The sequence below is a fragment of the Rhincodon typus genome, chromosome 2 (assembly GCF_021869965.1).
Source record: "Rhincodon typus isolate 14 chromosome 2, sRhiTyp1.1, whole genome shotgun sequence".
In the NCBI taxonomy this organism is placed as follows: Eukaryota; Metazoa; Chordata; class Chondrichthyes; order Orectolobiformes; family Rhincodontidae; genus Rhincodon; species Rhincodon typus.
Window position 1 is genome coordinate 132,060,111 of NC_063333.1, and position 18,817 is coordinate 132,078,927.

Below are 18,817 nucleotides of genomic sequence, written 5' to 3' on the forward strand. Positions count from 1 at the left end.
TGGCCTGTTGTGTTCATCCAGCTCTACACCTTGTTATATATAGGAGAGAGTCCAAGGTTGTTTCCAAAATTAATTTCTCTAACTTGGCTACTTATGTCTGGTATCATATCTCTCTGTCTCTCTTGGTTCATTTATTGCTGTTTTATTTTTATGCCCACGCTCTCTCTTGTTTATCTTGTGTTGTGTTCTTCTGCATCTGACCCATATTTGCTCTTTATCTCATTTTTCTTTTTACTTAATTTCCCTCCAGATTAATTTATTTGGTTTACATTGGAACCTGGGGATCTGGGGCTCCCTCTGATGGCAGAGTGAGTAAACATGTGTCAGGCTTGAAAGGGCCCAGCTTTGTTTCCTGGGGCTAGGATTTTTAAATGAATTTGATGATCCAGATCGAACAGGGACGGGGTCACAATTTAGCGCCACCATCTTCCAGGCTGGTTTGCATCCACAATCCTGACCCTCCGCCATTTTGAATGAGGGTGGCTGGGGGTGGAATAGACTGCCCACTGTTTGAGGCCAATTAAGTTTAATTACTGAGCCTATTAGGGCCTCATCCCCTCACTGACTGGGGTCACATTCAAACTGAGGTGCTAGGTTCGAGGCAGAGGGAAGGTCTGATGGATTCCCTCATGATAGGTTCATAATGACTGCCAGGGCACCACTATAGCCACTTGCCATGAACTGGAGAGGTTGCCATTCCAGGATTGTAGCCAGGCAACTGTGGATGTTTTGAAAAGTAAAAATAGACTTGCCTCAGCTTAAAAAAACAACGAAAGAACTGTGGGTGCTGTAAATCAGAAACAAAAACAGAAATTGCTGGTGAAGCTCAGCAGGACTGGCAGCATCTGTGAAGTGAAATCAGAATTGACGTTTCGGGTCTAGTGACCCTTCCTCTGGACTCTTGGGCCCAGAGTTTTGGGAACTTTGAACCCAAAATGTAAACTCTGATTTTTCTTAATGCTGCCAGACCTGCTGAGCTTTTTTCCAGCGATTTCTGTTATTGTTTCTGTTTTTGGTTTTGTTCTTACTTCAGCTTGTTCCTCAACACCTCCATTTTTGTATCAACAGTTCCATAATTGTGACCAGTGGTGTGGCCAATCACTGTGTGATAGAGAACCTCCCATTAGTCTTCTGTTGTTGGGAGTGCCCCTGCTGTCTTTGAGGAGCTTGAAGTGCCCACAGACATGTTATTGCGATTCATGTGGGGGAATTGGCTCCCATTTCTGTTCCCAGCCCCAGTCTGTGCCAGCTTCCTTATGACAGATAGGGACAGGGTACTGGGAGATGGTGATGAGTGGGCAGCAGGAAGGGTGATGCCACTGGTTTCAGTTCACCCAAGCTGATCACAACTTGGTGATCACAACCGGACTATTTGGGAGCAATTGCTGTTGTGGACTCTGCTTGATTTTACGTTTCACCGGCCTCACCATCCAGGGAGTATCTACCTACCCCAGCAACCCATCCTGCTTTGTGCTAGCATCAGGTAATAATGGGATTGAGCTCAACCGCGTGACTCTCCTGTGGTTGAATAGCTGAGTAAGACCCATCATTGTGAGGATTATCTGTGTAGGCTGGGTATTGGAAAGAAACTTATGGTTAAAAAATGTACAAACACATAAGTATCCCCATCCACTGTGCGCCCTGGGTAATATGTAGATTCTCAGAATCGTTATGGCATGGAAAGAGACCATTCTGCTCATTGTGCCTTACTGGTTCTATTCCCTAGTGCCAGTCTCATGTCATTTCACCCCCATGCCCTGCATGCCATTTCTATCCAAATAATTATCCAATGCCCTCTTGAATATTTCAATTGAATATAGAATATTGATTCAAACTATTGATCATACTAAAAATTCAAAACATATTGAATACACACCGGAAATCCAGCAACCAGTAAACACCTCCCTTCACACAGAGATTCACATTGCTGTGGTATCATGTCATTCCATGGGACTGCTGTAGTCAGGAGCTGTGAGCAGTGACACTGAAGGCTCCAGTTTTCCATCATGTGTCTAAGCGGAAATTTCTCCCGTTCTTTCTGACTGGCCACTGTCACATTTTGGAAGATGTGTGTATTGATACTCATGGAGTCATAGAGTCATACAGCTCAGAAACAGACCCTTCAGCCCAATCCATGCCAAAACATAATCCCAAACTGCATTAGTCCCACTTGCCTGCTCCTGGCTCATATTCCTCCAAACATTTCGTAATCATGTACTTACCTAAGTGTCTTTTAAACATTGTAATTGTGCCTACGTCCACCACTTCCTCAGGAAGTTAATTCCGCATGCGAACCATCCTCTGTGCAAAAAATTTTTGCTCCTCATATCTTTTTAAAATCTATCTCCTCTCACCTTAAAAATACACCCCCTACTCAACCTGTTTGGCGGCAATTCAAATGTACCATCAAGTCCCAAAATGGGTCTTGAACCCAGGGCTTCCACTTAGAGGTAAAGACATTACCCATAAGATGTTTGCACAACATCTATGGAAGTACAATTGTGAGAAAAGGAGCACATTGAAATTGAAATCACAGTGAGTTAGATTTCAGATTGTCCCTATTTATTATGTAAAGATGCAATAAACTAACATTTGCTGTGATGTAGTGGAGAACTCAATGCTTTATGTTATTATTCCCTTGAAACTCTCAGTACCTTTGGGAACTCACATTGACACAGAAAGATGGGGAAATCCAGATGGTTCCAGCAGTGGTCCCACTTTCTTCCGAAAGGTGCACTGTTGAAATTCCTGTAGACCGAATTTCTCTGTTGAATCATGACTTGAAGAAAATTTCCACCTCTAGACTGCTAATCTTACTATAAAGCACTTGCAAAGACAAGATTGCATCTCATTGAATGAGATGAAATTATAGGCTGGATTTTGTGGAGCCGACGGGTCTCCCCCACCGAGATAAAAATTTGATAAGGAGGCCACCATGGGACAAGCAGCTCTCCCATGTCATTTGATCACCAGTTGGCCATTAATTGCAGACAAGAACAGAAGTTACTGGAAAAGGTCTGGCAGCATCTGTGAAGAAAAATCTGAATTAACATTTCGGCTTCAGTGACCCTTCCTCAGAACTGATGATAGCTAGGAAAATGTTGGTTTATATGCAGAAGATAGGAAGGGGGAGAGGGTAAGGAGTAAATGATAGGTGGGGATAGAGCCCAAAGAGGGAGAAGGGTAGTTAGACAGACAAAGGAGTGGATGACGATCTGGCTGGGAAGGTGAATAGCTGTTGATGGGCACTGTTAGTGACTAACAATAGTTAGTGTGTAATGGAAGACTATGTGATAACAAGGCCTGGTGTGTGGGGTAGGGGGCTCGGACATGGGAGAGTTCAGGCCCTAAAATTATTGAACTCGATATTGAGTCTGGAGGGCTGCAGGGTCCCCAAGCAGAAAGTGAGGTGCTGTTCTTTCAGGCTTCGCTGGAACACTGCAGCAAGCCTGAGACAGAGATGTTGGCCAGGGAACAGGGTGATATGTTAAAGCGGCAAACAACTGGAAATTCAGGGTCTTTTTTGCGAGCAGAACGTAGATGGTCTACAAAGCGGTCACCCAGTCTATGCTTTGTTTCCCCAATATAGAGGAGACCATATTTTGAGTAGCGAACGCAGTAGACTAGATTCTGGGAAGTGTAGGTGAAGTGTTGCTTCACCTGGAAGGTATGTTTGGGACCTTGGATACTGGGGAGGGAGGAGGTAAATGAGCAGGTGTTGCATCTTGGCCGGTTGCAGGGGAGGGTGCAGTGGGGCTGTTGGGGGGGTGTTGGGGGTGAAGGAAGTGTGGACCAGGGTGTCTCAGAGGGAACAGTCCCTGCGGAAGGCAGAGAAGGGAGGGGAGTGGAATATGTGTCAGGTGGTTGCAAATCGCTGGAGGTGATGGAAATGGCAGCTGATGATCTTCTGGATGTGGATGCTGGTGGGATGGTAGGTAAGGACAAGGGGAACCCTATCGCTGTTGCAGGAGGGAAGAGAAGGGGTGAGGGCGGAAGTGCGGGAGATGGGTTGAACCCGCTTGAGGGCCCTGCCGACCACGGAGCTGGGGAATCCTCGGTTGAGGGTGAAGGTGGATATTTCTGAGGCTCCCTTGTCGAAGTTGGCCTCATCTGAACATATGTGACGGAGACGGAGGAACTGAGAGAATGGAATGGAATCTTTACAGGAAGCAGGGTTTAAGGATATATAGTCCAGGTGGCTGTGGGTGTCATTGGGTTTGCAGGCCAGTGTATCCCCAGAAATGGAAACAGAGATGTTGAGGAAGGGAAAGGAGGAGTAAGAGATAGACCAGGTGAAAGTGAGGGCAGGGTGGAAATTGGAGGCGAAAGTGATGAACTTTTCCAATTCCGGATGAGAGAGGGAAGCAGCACCGATGATATCATCGATATATCGGAGGAAGAGTTGTGGGTGGGGGCTGTTAATTGCCTAGGGAAAGGGTCTTTGTCCCTCAGGGACAGGCTGGCAGGCTCCAATAGAGATGTGTGTGTGGAAGCAAGTTTGAGAGAGGGTGGACGTGGTGGTGGTGTGTGGAAGGATACAGAGACACATTACAAAGCATGTCTCCAATGGGTACAGGGAATTTGAAAATGATGTCTCCCCCACCCCTTGGTGATACGAGCCTGCACCGTTAAAGCTACGATGCTTCTCACTTGGCATGGATCTCCCCTTGTGAGGCTGTGGGTAAGGTCATTAATCTGCCATTAGTTTGGCAACTCCAGGGCCATAATAAACCCAAGCCTCTACTAGCCCCATAGCTTGGTTAGAGTGAGCAGGTGGGAAGGTGGCTGGAAGGTGACAAGCTTATTTTGATAAACATTCCCTCCTCACCTCTGCCATGCCATGTTCAACACCAATGACAGAGGGAGAGTGGGCTGTGTAAAATCCAACCCCATGTTTTGAAGACAACATTTATATCAAAATTAATGCTTAACACACATCCTGGCAGTAAAAACCTATGTTTGTATTTTTGGGATGTGGATTTCCCTACGATGAAGAAATCCATATATTCTTAATTCATTTCAACTGGTGTTTGAACCAAACATAGTAATTTATTTTCTAATCTGGAATTTTTAATTGGGAATGAAGGCGATCAGTGGTTTTAACTTCCTGGCTTGCTGTCTGTGGAAATACATCAAAGTGATTGGCATAATTATTTGCCTGCTGACAGCATTGTCACATTCCATTCGTTTAGATGAGCTTTAAGTTATCATTGGCCAAGAAGGAAACAAAGCCACACAGACAACAAGATCTTTGAGAACAATTTTCTCTGAGGACAGTAGATTCACCACACACTGAAAAATCCAAACGATCTCACCAGTATACAATGTGCTTTTGTTTTAAAGCTAGGTTTACATATCAGAGCAGAACACCTGCTCTCTACTGTATTCTTTAGTGAGCTGATTATTTTTTTGGTGACCAATTACTGGAATTTTTTATTCAAGCTACAACATTAATATGTATATATCAAAGTTTCCTCCTTGAAAAAGTAGGCTGTTTAACCACATTGCAGTATATTTATAAATTGCGCAATTCCCAGGTTTGTTCAATATGATCAAAAAGTTTTGCTTCACCAATATGCTACATCAGTCGTTTAAAAGGCTTTGAAAATAATTGGAAGAGCTCCATGATATTGCTGGATTAGAGGTAGAGGGATCAAGATAAAAGTAAATTGTTGGGGAAATCGTGGGTGCAGGGAGGGCTGGTTTCCACCCCCCTGCGCCTCAGATCAGGGCAGTATCTCTGTGATTGTGAATGGCACTGATCATCATCTCGAGTTGCCGTTGCTCTCTCCCTGGAGAACACCTGGCCCAGCCAGGCCTTTTACTGGTGTAAACGAGAGACCAACTGATGGCCTGCTTGTCTGCCTTCTAGTGCACTCCCCCATTGTCAACCTTCTTGGAATGTCCTTATGGTACTAATATAGGGCAAGAAGGCTGGGAACTCTTGCCTTCCCTCTTATACCCACTCAATCTCACTGACAGCCCCATTTGCACTGAATATTGTAAGAGGCCTGGAAAGAATAATTAATGTTCACTTCAGAAATAAGGACACAGTATCGCGTTTCATATTCTTTTAGTGAATGAACTATGTTAGGCCAAACACTTTTTCTTGCTACAACTATCTACAGAGGAGAGAGCTTGCCCAGAATGGATGAGAGTGAGCCCTGATGCAGTGTCATAAGGTAAGCCCAATGGCGAAAGATGGCACCTGAGGATTGGACACTTCGACATTAGTTGGGTCTTGCGAGGTGGTGGTGGTTCTGAGTAGCTTCAGACTCCTATGTAGATGGACTTCTCTTTAAGCTGTATCTTTTCATTTTCTCTGAAAACTAGCAAAATGATTATGGCAACAAATGAAAGCTTTCCACTGTATTTTACTGTTTTTCTCAGTGTAAAATACACATGACAATAAATAATTCATCCATTCCTTCATTAACTATCCATCATTTTAACATGTCATGGGAATCCTCCACCATTTCCCCTCTTCCCAACAGCTGCCATTTTAGCATGCTCTGTAAAAGAATGAACTTGTATTTATATAACACCATCCACAGCCTTAGGCCATCCAAAAGCAGCTTAAAACTAATGAAGCACTTTTTTTCACGTCTCATATTGTTACTGTTATAATGTTGAAAACATCACAGCAAATTTGTGATTAGCATCTCCCACAGACCCACAGCAATGTGACCATGACCAGTTTATCTGTTTTAATTGAACACCAGAAAGGAGTGCTGTCCCTCTTTATTCCACGGATTTGAGAGGGCAAGTGTGGACTCCGTTTAGCAATTCATTCAAGAGGTAATACCTCTGTGATTGTGCAACACTCCCTCAGTATTACATTGAAATAAATAGACATGCATTGATATTGTGCCTTACAGTACCAAAGAATATTTCAAAACACTTTAAAACCTATTAAATAGTTTTGAACTTTAGTTGTTGTTGTTATGTAGAAAATGCTGCAGCCAAACAGCATTTTGATAATCTGTTATTGCGATGTTTTGACTAGCACAGGAGATTAATCCTCCTTCACAATAGTATCTCTGAATAAGGGGTCATCCATTTAAGATGAGGACGAATTTCTTCTCAAAGAAGGTAGTGAATCTGTGGAACTGTTGAGGACTGATCATGAGGAATATTCGAGGCTGAGACAGATTTTTAATCAGTAAGAGAATGAAGGGTTGTGGATAGCAGGCAGGGAAGTGGAGTTGAGGATTATCAAATCAGCCATGATTTCATTGAATGTCAGAGCAGATTTTGTGGGCTGAGTGGCCTACTTCTGCTCCTTGTGATTCTATGTGTTCTTTTACATACACTGGAGAGGGCAGATGGGGCACAGTTCACCATCTCACCTGAGAGTGCGGCACTACCATGCTGCCACGATTTTGTTTTTGCTGCTCATGTCCTGGAATAGGAATTGAACCCACAACATTTTGACTCAGACAGGGGTGCTGTGAAGATTTACCATCTCAACCCCACCCCTTGCCCGAGCATGGTGGCCCTTGGGTGAAACCATCACAGTCGCTTCTCTCTAATGAGAGAGCAGCTCTATTGTTCAGTCGGAATATGGCACCTTTCCCTTTTACTGCTGCTAAAAACCACTGAAATGTCAGTATTGACCACCAGGCACAACAATCAGGACAATTAGATCTGTGATGTTTAGGTTAGATAATTCAGTAATGTGATTCAACTGTCTCTTGTACTTAGATGATTATTCACATTCAACTGTACAGCTGAATTTATTTCTAACTGTTTACAGGTTGCCATTCCAAATGCCATTAACTCTGTCCTGATTTTGGTGGAAAAAGACTCTATGTTCAGACCTGAAAGGGATCCACTTGTCCAGGTAAATCAGATTTTCAGTAAGATGAGAGTAAGAAGTTGCAGTACTCAGTTATGATGCTACAGTTAAGCTGGTTGGAATATTTCTGTGAGGTTATGAGGAAGCAACAAACCTGCCTGACCAACTCATCCAAAACTCTGAAGCTTGTACTCTAACTCGCACCAAGTCCTGTTCAGCACCCTCCCTGTGTTTCCTGACCGACATTGCTTTCAACTTCAGCAAGGCCTTGATTTCAAAATTCTCATCCTTCTGTTTAACTCCTCCACAGGCTCGCTGTCTCCTTAGCGCTGTAATATCATTCATCCCCACAATATGGTATGTTGACTCAGTGGTTAGCACTGCTGCCTCACAGTCCAAGGGACCTGGGTTCAATCCCAGCCTCTGGCAACTGTCTGTGTGGAGTTTGTACATCCTCCCCACGTCTGTGTGGGTTTCCTCTGGGAGCTCTGGTTTCCTCCCACAGCCCAAAGATGTGCAGGTTAGGTGGATTGGCCATGCTAAATTACCCATACTGTCCATGGATCTGTAGGTTAGGTGGATCAGCCATGAGAAATGCAGGGTTATAGGGTAGGGGGGAGAGTTGGTCTGGGCTTGTTGGGCCAAATGCCCTGTCCCCCCACTAGGGATTCTATTTGAACATAGGAGGTATCCACATTCCACCCCACTCTTGCAAGCCATGCCTTCAACTGTTGAACATTAACTTTTGATGCTCCTGCGAGCTGACTATGGACGTTTTATCACATTAAAGATGCTATCTAAATGCAAGCTATTGTGCAGCAATGCTTTTATTCGTGGACTTGGTATTAGTTTGAACTTATGTCATCTTGTCTTTCTTCCACTGTTTCATTTAATTATAGATTGATCTTTTCTAACAGTTGCACCATTCAATATCTTTGATTGTGATTTGGAACGGAAACAACAAAATGATTTCAGTTCGATGTAATACCTGGAAAGGAAAATGCATTTCCAGACAAATATTTGTGTAGAAATCATATTAAATCCTACTTTCACGTCAGCAATTAAATTCAGCATTTAGATTTGGGTCAGGCTGAAAAATATAACTACTTTAAATGCAGTTGTTTTATGATAAACTTATGAGAATGATTTAGTGCCTTTTCCAAGAATTCTTTTATTTCATTTGTCTGCCATTAATGTGGTCCGTCAATAGAATTCAGATGTCTTATAGCTTGGTGTGAACTTTGGCACGAGCACATCAGTCAACAACATGGGAGGAGGCTGAACAAACAAAGTCTCCCAGACTGATGACCAACATTATAGCAATTTCCTGAATACAACAGGATTGCTCCTGGAAGATGCAGTGAATGACGGGTATCGTCCTCCAGCAGACTCTGGCACAGAGTTTGGCAGCGTGCAGGATTGTCTGTCCAAGTTTAGTCAATGTGGAACATAAGCTGAAGCCAAGTCCTTAGGGCAGGCATTTTTTTTGTGATTCTGTGACACTTCCGTCCCCCACGGATACTGGCACAAGTGTACATGAAGGTAGACTGGCCATGCTAAATTGCCAATAGTGGCCAGGGAGGTGTAGGTAGGTGGATTAGTCATGGGAAATGCAGGGTTGCAGGAATAGGGCAAGGGGGGTTTGGTCTGGCTGGGATGCTGTTCGCAGGGTCAGCATGGAGTTGTTGAGCTGAGTGGCCTGCTTCCACACTATGGGGATTCTATTATGAACCAAAATATTCTGATTCTGAAAAAAAAATCTCCGCCTCCCGTGGCTGTGAACGGTATAACAGCTGTTTCAATAACGCATGGAGTACCTAACTCCTCTCAGTCCAAAGTTCAAAGATATTGAATGTTTAAAACCCTTCCATCAATGAACCTATTTTGTTCCACAATTAAACATTTACCAAATAATTGTTCTTATGTCAGCTCTCACAAGAAAGCATTATTGTGTATTAGGAGAAACATGAGCTTGCAAGGAGTCACCTGTTAAGATTAATTTTTATTTTTTGCCCAATCAAGTATGAAATAGTGTCGTCGCTGAAGGCTCTTCACAAGCACATTGATGGCAGCCAACTGACGCAGGAATTTTCTGGAACGTTTCCTTATGATCACAATGATTGGATTCGCTTCCATATGGTTCGTATGGTCCATCTGAGGCAACAAAGTATTCCTATCTAAACTACTGTGGTAAAGCAGTCACTGTCACTGATATACTTGTTTAATGCATCTGGGAATGTTAGCTTGACAAGTTCTCTCTAATATTGAGCATCCAAGTCCAATGAATGAGACTTTCCTTGAAAATGAAGTATTCGCAGAATTTCAATCGAGTCAAAGAATTTAAGGCTTTATACATGTGGATTACTTGAAACTTAATGAATATTCACATGCGATCTCATTGAAACATATAGGATTCTTAGGGGCTTGACAGGGTAAATGCTGAGAGGACATTTCCTTTCATGGCAGAGTCTAGGACAAGAGAGCATAGTCTCAGGATAAAGGGAGCACCAATTTATGTCTGATATGAGGACAAATTTCTTCTGTCAGAGTGTGAGAGTGTTTGGGACTCCTTTGCCACAGAGAGCTGTGGGGCAGAGTCGTTGTGTATATTTAAGGCTGAGATCGATTCTTCATCAGTTGGGGAATCAAAGATTATGGAGAAAGTGCAAGATGCTGCTATGAGACATGTTAGATCAGGCAAGTTCTTACTGAATGGCAGAGCAGGCTGAATGGACTGAATGGCCTACTCCAGTTCCTATTTCTTACCATCTTATTGTTTTATGCTCACCTTCAGATGTATTGAAAGTCATTGGAATCTGCTCAACCTGAAAAGCTTAATATGAAAGCAAAGTTCTGCAGATGCTGAAAATCTGAAATAATGACATAAACTGTTGCAAGTACCCAAGCAGCCAGGCAGTATCTGTGGATAGAAACTGAGTTAACAAATGGAAATGTTCATTCTGTTTCTCGGCACAGTTGCTGCCTGGCCTGCTGAGCATTTCTAGCAACTTTTGTTTTTATCTTTCAAAATGCTAATTCAATATGATGCTTATCCTCTACTCCCACTGATGTACAGTCATTAAATGTACACAAAAGAATTGCAGGATTACAGGAAAGTGCGTAGGTGGGTGGGACGAGCTGAAATGCACTTGCTGAAAGTTGGCACTGATTGACACAGAAAGAGGTTGAAACCACAACATTAAAAGCTTTCAAGAAGGAGATAGATCAAGTTCTTATGACTAAAGGGATCATAAGGTATGGGGTCTCAGGATGCTGAGTAGGATGATCAGCCGAGATCATATTGAATAGCAGGGCAGGCTTGAAGGGCCGAATAGCCTACTCCTGTTCCTATTCCTATGTTTCTAAATAGTCTTCTCTGTTCTATAACCTTTCCATGGTTCTGTAATATCTTGATGGTGGAAAGGGTTTCTCCAAAGTTCAGTGCCAGTGATGGCAAAGAGACCAGGAACACTTGATTCTTGATCAGTGTGTTCTAATGGATCCCAGCTCTGGCAGCAATTTTTTTTTCTATTCATTTGTGGGTATCGCTGGCTGGCCAGCATTTCTTGCCCATCCCTAGTTGCCCTTGAGAAGGTGGTGGTGAGCTGCCTTCTTGAACCGCTGCAGTTCTCCTGCTGTGGGTTGACCCACAATGTTATTAGGAAGGGAATTCCAGGATTATAACTCAGCGACAGTGAAGGAATGGCGATATATTTCCAAGTCAGGATGGTGAGTGACTTGGAGGGGAACTTGGAAGTGGTGGTGTTCCCATATATCTGCTGCCCTTGTCCTTCCAGATGGAAGCGGTCGTGGGTTTGGAAAGTGCTGTCTGAGGATCTTTGGTGAAACGGGAGATCCTAGGCTTGATCACTGTCGTCCCGTCCTTCCTGGAAAGTGGTGAATGGTAAATGTGTATAGAATCAGATTTCATCTGTCACTTCCCCTGTCGAATGGCTGATTGAAGACTCACATCTGAAGAATGATCAGTTGGATGTGTGTCAGTAACCCCCATAGAAACAGGACTTGAAGAGAAGTGAGCACTTCTAGAGTGAACTTTATTTGTATTCTTGTCAGGAAGAGTTTGTATTCTATCTGCTTATATCATTGCACAGAATTTGGAGCCCAGAAGTTGACCATTTGATACAAACTGTCTACCCCAATGTTTATGTCTCACATGAGCTTCCTGTCACTGTATTGATTTCTTTCCACTTTGACCTCAAATCTTTTCATTTCCTTCTTCCTTATATATGGTGTAAAATTTGCTCTTGGGTAAATCAATACTATCATCAATCATTCCAAAGAACAGATGACATATCCTCAGAACACTGTGTCTAAAGTAGTTCCTATTTGATCATTTAGTGCCTATATAATATATCCATGTCCCATTATTCTGAACTCATCTGCATGTGGAGACACTTTCTCCATTTCTCAGATCTAACCCTGGCTTTGTCATCAAGCCTACCGATAAGGGTGGTGCTGTTGTAGTCTGGCGTACTGACCTCTACTTTGCAGAGGCTGAGTGCCAGCTCTCAGATACCTCCTCGTACCTTCCCCTGGACCATGACCCCACCATGACACATCAGGCCATTTATCCACTACGGTTATGGATCTCATTTCATCCGGTGATCTCCCCCCATCCGCTTCCCAGCTAATAGTCCCCCAACCTCGCGCAGCTCGTTTCTACCTCCTGCCAAAAATCCACAAACAGGACTATCCAGGCAGACCCATTGTTTCAGCCTGGTCATGCCCCACAGAACTCATCTTTTCCTACCTTGACTCAGTCTTCTCCCCCCTGGTCCAATCCCTACCCACATACATCCATGATTCATCTGACGCCTCACGCCAGTTTCAAAGCTTCCAGTTTACCGACTCCAGCCACCTCCTCTTTACCATGGATGTGCAATCCCTTTACACATCCATTCCCCACCAGGAGGGTCGTAGGGCTCTCCGCTTCTTCCTGGAGCAAAGACCTGAACCATCCCCACCCACCACCACCCTCCTCCGCTTGGCCGAGCTTGTCTTTACCCTCAACAATTTCTCTTTCAAATCCTCTCATTTTTTTCAGGTAAGAGGGGTTGCCATGGGTACCCGCATGGGCCCGAGTTATGCCTGTCTCTTCGTGGGGTACGTGGAACATTCCTTGTTCCAGTCTTATTCTGACCCCCACCCATAACTCTTTCTCCGATACATCAATGATATCGTCGGTGCTGCTTCCCTCTCTCGTCGAGAATTGGAAAACTTCATCAATTTTGCTTCCAATTTCCACCCTGCTCTCACTTTCACCTGGTCTATCTCTGACTCCTCCCTTCCCTTCCTCGACATTTCTGTTTCCATTTCTGGGGATAGACTGGCCATTGATATCCATTACAAACCCACCGACTCCCACAGCTATCTGGACTATACATCCTCACACCCTACTTCCTGTAAAGACTCCATCCGATTCTCTCAGTTCCTCCGTCTCTGTCGCATATGTTCAGATGAGGCCAACTTCAACAAGAGAGTCTCCGAAATGTCCAATTCTTCCTCAGCCGAGGATTCCCCAGCTCCGTTGTTGACAGGGCCCTCAACTGGGTATGACCCATCTTCTGCACTTCCGCCCTCACCCCTTCTCTTCCCTCCCGCAACAGCGATAGGGTTCCCCTTATCATCACCTACCATCCCACCAGCATCCACATCCAGAAGATCATCAGACGGCATTTCTGCCACCTCCAGCAAGATGCCACCACCAGACACATATTCCCCTCCCCTCCCTTGTCCGCCTTCCACAGGGACCGTTCCCTCTGGGACACCCTGGTCCATACTTCCTTCACCCCCAACACCTCCCCACAGCCCTACGGCACCTTCCCCTGTAACAGGCGAAGGTGCAACACCTGCGCATTTACCTCCTCCCTCCACAGTATCCAAGGGCCCAAACATACCTTCCAGGTGAAGCAACACTTCACCTGCACTTCCAAGAATCTAATCTACTGCATTCGCTGCTCACAATGTGGTCTCCTCTACGTTGGGGAAACAAAGCGTAGACTTGGCGACCGCTTCGCAGAACATCTACGTTCTGCTCGCAAAAAAGACCCTGAACTACCTGTTGCCTGCCACTTCAATGCACCACCTTGCTCCCTGACCAACATCTCTGTCTCCAGCTTGCTACAGTGTTCCAGTGAAGCCCAGCGCAAGCTGGAGGAACAACACCTCATTTTCCACTTGGGGACCCTACAGCCCTCTGGATTCAATATTGAGTTCAATAATTTTAGGGCCTAAACTCTCCCATGTCCCAGCCCCCCACCCCACACACCAGGCCTTGTTACCACATAGCCTGCCATTACACACCCCCTGTTGTTAGTCACTAACAGTCCCCATTAATAACTATTCGCCCTCCCAGCCTGATCGTTAGCAACTCCTTTGTCTGTCTAACTGTCTTTCTCTCTCTTTGGGCTCTATCCTATCGTTTACTCCCTACCCCACCCACCTCCCTATTTTCTGCACATAAACTGACGTTTTCCCAGCCATCAGTTCTGAGGAAGGGTCACCGGACCCAAAACGTTAACTCTGTTTTCTCCTCCACAGATACTGCCAGACCTGCTGAGCTTTTCCAGCAACTTTGTTTTTGTTCTCCATTTGCATCCTGTCTTCTTTTTAGGGGACATTTTTTGGACTTTTCTTTGTCTTCTCCTTTCCCAGAATCAGCCCCAACATGTTTGATTTTCTTATAATAGTGACAGTTTCATCCTCCAAAAAAATTGCAGTGCAGAGGGATCTGGGTGTTCTTGTGCACGAAAAACCAAATGTTAGCCTGCAGGAGCAGCAAGTAATTAGAGGCAAATGGAATTTTGGTCTTTATTCATAGGAGTTTAGAGTTTGAAAATAGGGATGTTGCTGAGACCACAGCTGGCCCACTGTGTATTGTTTTGTTCCTCGTATATAAGAGAGGATACACTGACATTGGAGGTGGTTCAAAATAGATTTAATAGGCTGATTCCTGGAGAAAGGGGTTGAATGTCAAGAATGGCTATCCAGGTTAGACCTTAGAGTATAGAAAAAAAAATGTGTGGACATCTTGTTGAAAATACAAGACCCTGAGGGGGTTTGACAAAGTATGAGTGGAGTAGATGTCTCCACGAGTTGAGGAATCTTCAACTAGGGGATATGGTTACAGAATAAGGAGAAATTTCTTTCAAATTGAGACATGAATAAATTTTGATGCCTAGAAGGTGGTGAATGTCTGGAATTCAGTATCCCAGAGAGATATGGAGTGTCAGTCACTGAAATTATTTAAAGAGAAGCTTGTGATAACCCTTACAAGGTCGAAGGGGAATCACTCATTAAGCTCCCTTTGGGGCTAAGTGAGTAACAGGCAATGGCCTGGCCAACTGGAAACTCATCACCTGAGCCCTTTATAAAACAGAGCCCTTTTGCAGGTTTGAATTCTCCTTCACAGGCTTTGCGTGTAAATATTGCATTGGCCACACAGGTGCTTTTACTGGTGGTGGCTATTAGTTTAAACAAAAATGTAAAAAAAATGGTTATTTTGGTGGTGGGAAGGTCGCTCAGCTGTATATGATAACACTTCTGATTAGAAAACAAAAAAAAAAGACCCAAAGGGTTCTTGTGGTTCAGTGGTAGTATCCTTAATTCTAAGCCAGATGGCCTTGGGTTCAGGTCCTCCCTGTTCCGCACGTATGTAATAGAATAGGTTGAATAGAAAATAGGATAAAGTAGACCCAAGCCCCTTCCCTATCTCCCCCTCCCCATTGAGAAGAATAAAGCAGACCTAACCCGGGTGTCCTTGGAGACAGAGCATGTGGTGTCCATCAGTGCTGTTGATGTCTTTAGAGAGAGGTGGGCACCGTGGCAGATAGAGTGCTTTATTTCTCCCTTCAACCCCATTCTGATTTCGCCCGTTCCCTCTCTCACAATCTCCCCTTCACTTTTGATGATTTGCATTACTCAAAATTGGACTTTGCTTGCAGGTATTGGTTTGGCTGCAAGGGTGGTTACTGTTAGTGGTTATTCGTTCACAAAAAAAGCACAGTTAAGGTGATTTTGGTTGTGGGAAAGTCATTCAATTGTGTGTGATAATGCTTCTGGGTATAAAGAACAGGAAAAGGATAAAGCAGACCCAGCCCCTCCAACTCCATTCTGATTTAGTCCCTTTCCTCTCTCCCTACCTCCCCCTCACTTTTGATGTTTTTCCTTGCCCATAATAGGCTTTGTTTGTAGATATTTAATTGGCCACATGGGTGATTATAGCATCATAGAGTCATACAGCATGGAGGCAGACCCTTCAGTCCAACTTGTATGTATTGATCAGACATTCCAATCTGTCCTAGTCCCATTTGCCAGCATTTGGCCCATATCCCTCTAAACGCTTCCTATTCATATACCTATCCAGATGCCTTTTAAATGTTGTGATTGTCCCAGCCTCCTCCACTTTCTCTGGCAGCTCATTCCATAGACGCACCACGCTCTGTGTGAAAAGGTTACCCTGAGGTCCTTTTTAAATCTTTCCCCTCTCATCTTAAACCTATGCCCTTTAGTTTTGGACACCCCCCCCACCCCCCAAAAAAAAGAAAAAAGACCTTGGCTATTTAACCTATTCATGCTTCTCATGATTTTGTAAACCTCTATAATGTCACCTCTCAGCCTCTGACTCTTCAGGGAAGAAAAGCCCCAATCTATTCAGCCTCTCCCTATAGCTCAAACCCTCCAGTCCTGGCAACAACCTTGCTAATTGTTTCTGCACTGTCTCAAGCTTAACAACATCCTTCCTATAGAAGGGCAACCAGAATTGTATGCAGTATTCTAAAAGTGGTCTCACCAATGTCATGTATAGCCGCAACATGTTGTCCCAACTCCCATACTCAATGTTCTGACCAATGAAGGCAAGCGTACCAAATGCCTTCTTCACCACCCTGTCTACCTGGGACTCAATTTTCAAGGAACTGCTTGTGGTGGCTAGTAGTTTAAGAGAAGAGAAGAAAAGGTCAGTGATTTTGGTGGCAGGAAAGTTACTCAGTTGTGTGTGATAACACAGCTGAGTATAGAAAGGAGAAAAAAAACTAAAACCCAGAGTGCTCTTGTGACACAGTGGTAGTGTCCTTACCTCTAAACCAGGTAGCCTAGGTTCAAATCCCATACACCCTGGAGGTGTGTAGTAGCAGCTCTGAGCTGGTTGGTTAGGGAAAAATAAAGAGGATGTGTCTGCAAAATTGTCTGTCCTGGGCTCAGGCTAACCAATGGGCATCACAAGTGGTGGCTCTAAGCTGGTATTCAACAATTGTTGATGTTCCTTTTCAGTCAGGCTTCCTAAGTTATTAAAGAGGTGGATAGATTTTTTAAAAGTCAAGGAACTGAGGGCTATGTGGAGCTGGCACAAAAGAGGAGTTGAGGCCTGGGCCATATTAGCCGTGATCTTGTTGAATTTCAGGGTGAGTTTGAGAGGCCAAATGGCTGACTCCTTCTATTTCTTATTTCACAGAGTCATAGGGTCATTTCCTTAGATAACAAGGTGTAGAGCTAGATGAACACAGCAGGCCGGTTCTGTTGGTATCCTTGTAAATTGTTTTTACATTATGGTAAAATAATTCACAACCATTGCTTTTCAATTTAATACAATGAATCATACAGTAGAAGACAACTTGTTTTTTTGAAGCCTAAATTGTCAAATTAAACAGCAACATGCATTTACATAACATCTTCAACTCACAGTAGTGCCTCACTGGAATGTTATTAAACAATATTTGACATAAAAATGCACAAAAGATATGTGAAAAGATGGCCCGAAGCTTTGTCAAAGAAACAGGTTGAAAAAAACAAGTTAAAGAGGGAGCAAGAAATGCATTGATTGAGGTTTAGGAAGTTCAGACAGATGGAGTGGCTGCCAATCATGGACTGATTAAGATCAGAGATGTGTAAAATGCCAGAATTAGAGGAATGCTGAAATCTGAAGTAGTTGTGGGGATGAAGCGAATTGCAGTAATAGAGAGGAGTGAGGCCCTGAAGGGCTTTGGAACTAAGGATGTAATTTGTTTCTTAAATCAGTGCACTGCTGGAGCACAGCCAAGGTAAGTCAGTGACCACAATGATGATGGGGTACATGGAGCCTGGTGTTAAGTCCGGTTTGGTCAGACTAACACCTGAAGAAGAAGTGAGGCTCTTTGTGCTTTCAAATAAACCTGTTGGACTATAACCTGGTGTTGTGTGATTTCTGAGCAGTTTGATGAAAGATGGAAGTGAGGAGGTGAGCAAGGAAAGGATTTGTATCATTATACCTTCATGTGAAAACTTGAAAATGAGCAGGATCTCTGTGTCTATAAATAAAGTGCTTTTGAATGCAATGGTCACTCGCTGTGAAGGAACAAGTAATAGAGAAAGCCAAGACAAAGGTATAACCCTTCAGTGCTTTGCATATAGGAGTTAGGAACTCATGTTGGGGTTGTACAGGACATTGGTGAGGCCTCTTCTGAAATACTGTGTCCAGTTCTATATTATTAAGTTAGCAAAGGTTCAGAAGAGATTTACCAGAATGTTGTCAGGCGTGGAAGGTTTGAGTTATAAAGAAAGGCTGGATAGGCTGGGGCTTCTTTCACTGGGAGGTTAAGAGCTGACCTTATGGAAGTTTACAAAATCATGAGGGGTATAGATAGGGTTAATGGTAGGTATCTTATCTCTAGGATGAGGGATTTCAAGACTAGGCATATATTTTTAAGGTTAGAGGAGAGAGATTTTAAAAAGACATGAGGGACAATTTTTTTACATAGAAGATGGTGTACGTGTGGAATAAACTTCCTGAACAGCTACAATGTTTAAAAGACACTTTGATAAGTATATGAATAGAAAATGTTTGGAGGGTTCGAGGCCAGGAGCAGGCAGGTGGGACTAGTTTAGTTGGGACAGAGATAGTAGGAACTGCAGATTCTGGAGAATCCGAGACAACAAGGTGCAGAGCTGGATGAACACAGCAGGCCAAGCAGCATCGTAGGAGCAGAAAGGCTCTAGGCCCGAAACGTCAGCCTTCCTGCTCCT

The 18,817-nt window shown here is 43.9% G+C and overlaps 1 protein-coding gene across 4 annotated transcripts in view; it reads left to right on the forward strand.

The window, feature by feature from the left end:
- Positions 1 to 18,817, forward strand: part of zgc:158766 (uncharacterized protein LOC100009641 homolog) — a 180,843-nt gene that overhangs the window by 119,869 nt on the left and 42,157 nt on the right. For all 4 annotated transcript variants that reach the window (XM_048616664.1, XM_048616684.1, XM_048616677.1 and 1 more), the window contains exons 7-8: positions 7,757 to 7,843; positions 9,821 to 9,937. In XM_048616664.1, coding sequence (XP_048472621.1) covers positions 7,757 to 7,843; positions 9,821 to 9,937 — 204 coding nt within the window. The remainder of the gene's footprint in view (positions 1 to 7,756; positions 7,844 to 9,820; positions 9,938 to 18,817) is intronic.